This window comes from Sinocyclocheilus anshuiensis, unplaced genomic scaffold, assembly GCF_001515605.1.
Source record: "Sinocyclocheilus anshuiensis isolate Anshui unplaced genomic scaffold, SAMN03320099.WGS_v1.1 scaffold447, whole genome shotgun sequence".
Taxonomy (NCBI): domain Eukaryota; kingdom Metazoa; phylum Chordata; class Actinopteri; order Cypriniformes; family Cyprinidae; genus Sinocyclocheilus; species Sinocyclocheilus anshuiensis.
In genome coordinates this window covers 4,975,786-4,983,574 of record NW_015552615.1, presented here as the reverse complement: position 1 = coordinate 4,983,574, position 7,789 = coordinate 4,975,786, and the positions used below count along the sequence as shown (strand labels likewise).

General features: G+C 37.1%; 2 protein-coding genes across 3 annotated transcripts in view; one reads left to right on the top strand and one right to left on the bottom strand.

Annotated features, from left to right (window-relative positions):
• LOC107666164 (putative helicase mov-10-B.1) overlaps positions 1-3,959 on the top strand; it is a 9,369-nt gene extending 5,410 nt beyond the window's left edge. The window contains exons 13-22 of one of the 2 annotated variants that reach the window (XM_016457340.1): positions 321-418; positions 512-610; positions 725-836; positions 921-1,038; positions 1,463-1,654; positions 1,863-1,925; positions 2,023-2,148; positions 2,893-2,981; positions 3,406-3,518; positions 3,608-3,959. In XM_016457340.1, the coding sequence (XP_016312826.1) occupies positions 321-418; positions 512-610; positions 725-836; positions 921-1,038; positions 1,463-1,654; positions 1,863-1,925; positions 2,023-2,148; positions 2,893-2,981; positions 3,406-3,518; positions 3,608-3,660 (1,063 nt within the window). In that variant the 3' untranslated portion in view covers positions 3,661-3,959. Of the gene's footprint in view, positions 1-320; positions 419-511; positions 611-724; positions 837-920; positions 1,039-1,462; positions 1,655-1,862; positions 1,926-2,022; positions 2,149-2,892; positions 2,982-3,405; positions 3,519-3,601 lie in introns of both variants that reach the window. The other variant, XM_016457339.1, reaches the window with a different exon arrangement.
• Positions 3,960-4,784: 825 nt separating this feature from the next.
• LOC107666088 (rho-related GTP-binding protein RhoA-D-like) overlaps positions 4,785-7,789 on the bottom strand; it is a 15,292-nt gene continuing 12,287 nt past the window's right edge. The window contains exons 4-6 of the mRNA XM_016457198.1: positions 7,389-7,391; positions 7,209-7,328; positions 4,785-6,858 (exon numbers count right to left, since the gene is read on the bottom strand). Coding sequence (XP_016312684.1) covers positions 6,685-6,858; positions 7,209-7,328; positions 7,389-7,391 — 297 coding nt within the window. The 3' untranslated portion in view covers positions 4,785-6,684. The remainder of the gene's footprint in view (positions 6,859-7,208; positions 7,329-7,388; positions 7,392-7,789) is intronic.

Below are 7,789 nucleotides of genomic sequence, written 5' to 3'. Positions count from 1 at the left end.
TATATATATATATATATAATATAAAATTCTTATATCTGTTCCCTACAGAAACATAGTAACTGGAATGAGGCTCAGGACAGCTTCCTGCTCCCATCTAGACAATCTCTGATGGACTACAGTGTCATTGTTGTTACTCTGGTCACCGCTGGAAGGTACAGCAAGCTCATTCTTAACAGTAATATAGCACCTGAAACTCGGGCCATTCTGGTTGTGCACAGTACCATAATAGTCCTGTCATATTCTCTGTCAACTTACTTTGTGCTAGCTGGGATGTTCTGCTCTGCTGGCTAAAAATGAATATCTATTTGTGTGTTCTTCAGACTCGTGACAGGAGGTGTTGGTAAGGGACACTTCACACACATCTTCATAGATGAGGCCGGACAAGCCATGGAGCCTGAGTGTATCATCGGGATCGCGGGTAAATGAGGAAAGGTTGGGAGAGGAGATTGAGAACTTGAATTAGAAGAACAGATTGTTAATTTCTACACTGTGCTTTCTCTCTCTACCCAAGGTTTGCTCGACCCTGAGAAGGGCCAGCTGGTTTTGGCCGGAGACCCGAAGCAGTTGGGCCCCGTTCTGAGATCTCCACTGGCACAACTACATGGACTGGGTACTCGAAGATGTTTCATGACTTCCATTATATTTTGCATTTATTTCTTCTTCTTAAACTCAGCTGTAGTTCAGTCCTAAAATTATATTTTTAATACCATTTAATATGAAACAGGTCAGTCCCTCCTGGAGAGGCTGATGAAACAGAACGCTCTCTATCAGAAGAGCCAGGATGGTCATTCTGGATTTGACACCCGCTTCGTCACCAAACTGCTGCGCAACTACAGGTTCTAATCTTATCTCTCATCCATTTTTAATGTCAAAAGTGATGACGGATCACTTATTGTCAAGTTCGTCTCGCTCCATCCCAGATCTCATCCCGCCATCCTCACGATCCCCAACGAGCTCTTCTATGAGAATGAACTGCAGGTGTTTGCAAACCAGATGGAGCGGGAGGCCTTCTGTCACTGGGAGCATCTCCCTAAGAAGGTACCAGACCACAACACAAAAACATTTTTGTTTGACAGAGATGTAAGAAGCAAAAATATGTGCTGCTTTTGTAGATAACTGAATGTTTAAACCAAAATATACTGAACACACTGTGAAGTATGTAAATCAGTGTGATCTTGTTTCTACATTCTTAAAAATAAAGGTTTCATTTTTCAGTGAACAGTTCTTAAAAGAACCATTTTTAAATCTAAAGAATCTTTTTCCATTATTAGGAACCTTGAAAGATTCCATGGTTGTTTTTCATGGAACCATAGATGCCAATAAAGAACCTTTATTTTTAAGAGTGTAGTTGAGTTATCTAGGTTTTCGTGCATTATATGTGTGTCAGAGTATGTGTGGAAGGTGCCAATGTTGTACAATGAAAGAATGAATAAAGCACTTTTCTTGTTTCTGTAATGAACAGGGATTTCCTGTCGTGTTTCATGGAGTGATGGGGAAAGATGAAAGGGAGGCCAACAGTCCTTCATTCTTCAACGTGACTGAGATTGAGGTCATCGTCAGCTACCTCAACAAGCTCATTCAAACGCAGGGCAAGAAGGGTCTGCCAAAACTCAGCACCAATGACATTGGCATTATCACTCCTTACAGGAAACAGGTAAGACTGAGAATGGATGTTTTTGCTTTGTGTTCTAAAATGAGCTTATAATAAATAATGGATAAAATTTATAATTTTAAGTCCTATTGGCTTAACATTTGATTAAACGCTTTTTATAGCTATTTTATGCAAAAAGAAAAAGTTATTAAAAATATTAGAAATAAATACCCCTTTATACTCTAACAAAAGATTTTTTTATTCATTTTAGGTGGAAAAAATTCGGAAAGCTCTGAACACTGTGGCAGAGTTGAACAAGTGGAAAGACATCAAGGTTGGCCTGTCATTTTGATGTATTTATTCTTTTTTTTTTCTCCCTCTCCGAGCTCATTTATGAGTCATTTTTGCTGTTGGTTATTTGGTTCTTGTAGGTGGGGTCAGTGGAAGAGTTTCAGGGGCAAGAGAGAAAAGTCATCATAGTCTCTACTGTCCGTAGTAGCGTCAACTATGTCAAGATGGACCAAGACTTCAACATTGGCTTCCTCTCGAATGAGAAGGTCTGTAGTTCATTTCTATTGGATAAGTTGGTTATGCATCTTATTGCCATTTGTAATGCAGTAAATCAAGTATACTGTATATACACTACTGGTCAGGGTCTGGGAAGATTTTGAATGTTTTTTAAAGTCTTGTCAAGGCTGTATTTATTCGATCAAAAATTCAGTAAACAGTCATATTGTAAAATATCATTACAATTTAAAATAGATGTTTTCTATTTTAATATATTTTAAAATGTAATTCATTCCTGTGAAGCAAAGCTGAATTTTCAACATCATTACCCCAGTCTTCAGCGTCACATGATCATAATATGATGATTTGCTGCACAAGAAACATTTCTTTTTATTAGTATTATCAATGTTGGAAACAGTTGTGCTGCTCAATATTTTTTGTAGAAACCGTGATACATTTTGTCAGGATTCTTTGATGAACAGAAATAATATTACTGTCACTTTTGATCAATTTAATCCATCCTTGCTGAATAAACTAATACGTTTTGTTTAAAATAATCACACTAACCCCAAACGTTTGATCACAAGTTTATGTAGTCTGAACAAGAGCTACTGGTTGGCATTTGTGGAATCGAATAGCAGTTGTTTTAACTACAAGAATAAAAGTTGAAAAGTTTATCACAGGAGCTGATAATCAGAGCAGTAGAGGTCAAACACATGTTTCTGACCATCTGTTTGGACTTAGATTAGAGAAATAAAGCCATCCTGTAGTAAAGCCCTTTCTGTTGCCCACAGAGGTTTAATGTGGCCATGACCAGAGCCAAAGCCTTACTCATTGTGGTGGGAAACCCAGTCATCCTAAGCAAGGATCCTACTTGGCAGAGGTAATGTATGTTCCTCTAAAGCTTAATCTGCCACCAACCCAATGGCAAATAGTCTTAACGCCCGAAGGCCACTTACAAACCATTTTGAATTTACAAAACCAACACTTACAAAACCATTTTGAACTTACAAACCATCTGATTGGCTGCCAACGTCTTTTATAACATGCCATATTAGCATTTCTTATGCAAAACAATGACCTCGCTTTACACTGGCCACATGCCCAAGAGAAAAATCGCCCTGTTTTTCTTCCAGTTATATTTAGAAGCACTACACACCGGTTTTGGGCTCTGATTGATACTTGATTCTGTTTGTTTGTGGATTTGAAAGTGGAACGAGTTCTGTTTCATTTCAGGAAATGGTTGCAAAAATGTCACACTGATAGTCTGTATGGACTAGTTCATTAATGTGTATTTGTTTGTGTAGGTTTATCCGGTACTGTGAGCTCGAGCAGGGCTACACTGGCTTCGACTACAAGGATGCAGAAGGAGAGGAGGATGTGGTCAGCCGGCTGGCGTCTTTAAAGATCAGCTCAGATGGTACGCAGCCTTGTGTAACACTTTCAGACCTGAAGTGTAGCTATATTATGTGCTTGTATGACTCATTGCGCGTTTGTGTCTAGATATAGACGAGAGCCCACTACAGCAGCATATGCATCCGGAGTGGGGATCTGAGCAGTGAGGACCAGATTTACAACAATCAAATGAGACCATCAGCTTACATTCAGAGCAAATGAGAATTTGGTTTATTTTTATCGGTAAAGCAGTATTGACAAACTCATTTTATTGTTGATTTCTGCCAGTAAAACAATGCAGATGAATGATTCAATTGGTAATTCAGCAAAACAGTTTGTTTATTCACTACTGAGTTAAAACTGGAAAGATTGTAGCACTTGTGCAACCTGATGTAGATTAAAGATCACAGTCGCATTATCGCTTTAACTAGTAAACACTGTATTTTTATTAGTGCTGTCAACCGATTAATCGTGATTAATCGCATCCAAAATAAGTGTTTTGTTTACATTATATATGTATGTGTATTGTGTATATTTATTATGTATATATAAATACACACATACAGTATATATTTTGAAAATATTTACATTTATATATTTACATTCTTATATTTTATATAATATATAAATATATTTAATATATAAACATATTTTTCATAAATATATACATGCATGTGTTTGTATTTATATATACATAATAAATATGCACAGTATATACATATATATTGTGTAAAGAAAAACTTATTTTGGATGCGATTAATCACGATTAATCGTTTGACAGCACAAATTTTTATGAATGCTCAATTTTTTTACATTTAATACTTAAATGTGTTTTATTTTTCTTTATCACTGAAAATGCAGATTTACATATTTCAAATGCTTTTTAGCACTTTACTGGAAGTAATTAATTAAAATGTTTCTAGCAATTAAAGTTTTTTTTTTAAATTGCTATTAAAATAATATAAAAACAATACTGTCGTATTCATTAAAAAATTGCCAATGCAAATTATGCCAGTATATATATTTAGCTTTTTTTTAATTTTTAGATAAACTTTCTACAATTGTTTTTTTTTATATTATGGTGTTATGTTTAGAATATTGTATGGAATGCATGGCTTTATGCCTATGGTGGTATTGTTTTGTATGTTGTACTTAAAAATGAAGCAGAAAAGACTTGGAAAATGTAGCAAAATAATTATTTTTTCAACAATAAATGGTCCAGCATTTGTAAAATTGATGATTTTTCATTGCATTTAATTTCACACAAAAGGAAAAAAAAAGTGCAACATTGTTTTGTTTCGAAAAAATAGTTTATTATTAACATAGGTTGGTTTCACTACATTCAAACTATTACTACTAGGCCCGAGTACAAAGCATTGTTACTATGAGTGCTCATAAAAATCTGGATTAATAAATCATTTAATACTTCCAGAAAAAAAAGGAAGAGACCATATGAACACACAGCAGATTGATCTCAAGAGTCCAAAGAGGAGCTCTGTATGCCAAGACTGGTCGCTGTAGTAATTTGCTCATGCAGACGACGACTTCACAACGGTCATGGGTCTGTTCTCACATCTGCATAGAGAATTTCACCAATCAGTACATTGAAAAAGAAAAAAAATGAAAGAACATCTTCCTCTTTTATTAGCAGGTAGTGTGTAGTTTGTACTTGGTCTAATGGGATATTCCTTGTGCAAAGTCAGTGCATTACAGTCAGTGTTTTAATAATGCCCAGTTTAATAACTTAAAAAAAGAAATAATTGCCAGTGTTCCAGGTGTTCAAGAATTATACAGATGGTTAGTTTCATGTTCTGTGTGCCTCTGATGGACCTAAACAAGGAAGATTTTATTTTATTTTATATGACCCAGGACACCTTGACCTCTTATTTTACATTAGCAGACGAGGGAAACCAAGCCACACCATGCTAATGAATTCAGCACTCTTTCAAACAGTCAACACAGAGAGGAAACACGGGGGCGGATTTATGTAGCGTTGCTAATTTACCTCATGTCAGGCATCTCATGGCACCAGCAGGGGACCGCAGTGGAAGTGACATCACTATATGGGTTCTACACCAGCGAATAAAAGCCACAGATCTTTTTCTAGAAGCACAACACTGTATAATTAGCTACGGTTATTCTCAAAACCCGGATGGCCTGAACACTTCATGATTTACTGGCATGAAACATTACAACACTGATTGCGACAAAACGTGTGCATGCACATAAACGTTCATCTCAAACCAAACGCATTAAAGACCGCTAACTAAAGGCACACAACTGTGTGGGAAAAGAAAAGTCACTCAAGGCTTCTTCTAACTAATACACATTTGCTAGCAATCATCGGTGTATTTATTTGACGTTTTGCAGTGCTAGAAACCTAATAAGTGATTGCAACTTAAAAAATGTAAAGTTTGCATTAACAATACTCAACCGGCTAACGTGAGGACAATACAGTCTGATTATGTGACATTTATGCATGTGTGGAGGACAAATAGGATAATACAAATGAAATACGTCACATTTCTAATTGGCAGTTGGCTTTAGATCTGACTGAGCCTTCGAAGTGCATGTAATTACTATTTATTTGGGGAATGAAAGATATAAACATACTCAATATTACTGGAGATTTTAAAATACATTTAAACACATGGTTTCTCACTACTAGAAAAGCGTGTAAAGTCACAGAGAAGCTCAAAACTAGCACTTTACCGGAGTACATTCAAATTGTGGAGGGTATGGTGATGAAGGCACTGATTTTATTAACAAATTCTGTGCTATTAAGATATTTCTACATGGTTATATTAATTTCGATTACAATAATATGAAAACCAGACTTAGCTATAATAGGCGATTGATAAATGTGCAAAAAAACAATACCGTTACGACCGACATCATCCGTACAGTACAAACTTAAGAAGAAAAAAAAAAAAGGGTGTATTCTGAAAAACATTGTGCCATAAGGAAAACTAAATCAAGACATATCGTATACTGATCTAACCTGCCTTTCTGCTCAGCCTCTGTCCATTTAATGCATATTTTATTCACATTCCTCCATTTCCCGCCTGTTGGTTTGCATGAAATGTGACATACAGTCCAGTGTATTTATGTTGTTTGGTCAAAAACTTTTTTTTTTTTTTGTGGAGTTTGGTATTTCCTGGTCATTATGGAGATCATTCTGGAAAGTTCTCTCACAACAGCAAGCACCCGCTCCTCTTCTTCCTCTTGCGGACTTGCAGCGCCGCCCTGGTGGCCATTTCGAATACTTCCCTCACGCCCTCCTTAGTTTTAGCGGAGCACTCCAGGTAGCCAAAGGCGCTAATGCGGTTGGCCATGTCCCTGCCCTCCTCCGGTTTAACTGGCTCCTGCAAAACAGAGGAGTTGGAACTGAATCATTACATGCAATAAGATTTAAAACCGAATTATCCTTACTGAATAATGGACGTCAGAATTGTGCAGCACTGTCTGTCCGACTTATGACATACGATGTTAATTCTGCTCACTAAATGGATCGATTTAACAGAGGCCGTCTGCGCAGATTACCGAACACTATCGCTGGCGCATCATATGGGGGGCATCAGTCATTGGTTATTAGAGGTTGGACTGATTGTGCGATGAGTTTGGCAAATGATAACGATCAGGGCTTCTAGAGTGGCAGTAATTCTGGCTGCTAAGAGCTTTTTAATGGGAGGTGCGGCCGGCCCCGGGAACACACCTGCTTCATCTTAGTCAGCTCTCTCCGTGTGTGTTCATCGTTCCGCAGATCCTTCTTATTGCCCACCAGGATTATGGGAACGTTGGGGCAGAAGTGCTTCACCTCCGGCGTCCAGGAGCACTCCAGGTAGCCAAAGGCGCTAATGCGGTTGGCCATGTCCCTGCCCTCCTCCGGTTTAACTGGCTCCTGCAAAACAGAGGAGTTGGAACTGAATCATTACATGCAATAAGATTTAAAACCGAATTATCGTTACTGAATGATGGACGTCAGAATTGTGCAGCACTGTCTGTCCGACTTATGACATACGATGTTAATTCTGCTCACTAAATGGATCGATTTAACAGAGGCCGTCTGCGCAGATTACCGAACACTATCGCTGGCGCATCATATGGGGGGCATCAGTCATTGGTTATTAGAGCTATACACAGAGTATAATAAATAATATATATACAGATATACATTAAATAATAATAAAAAGTAACATAAGATGGTGTTTCCAAACTTGTAAATATACATGAAAATATTTTTTTAATGAATCATAATATAAAATATACATGCACATAGTATTTAGTATACTTAAG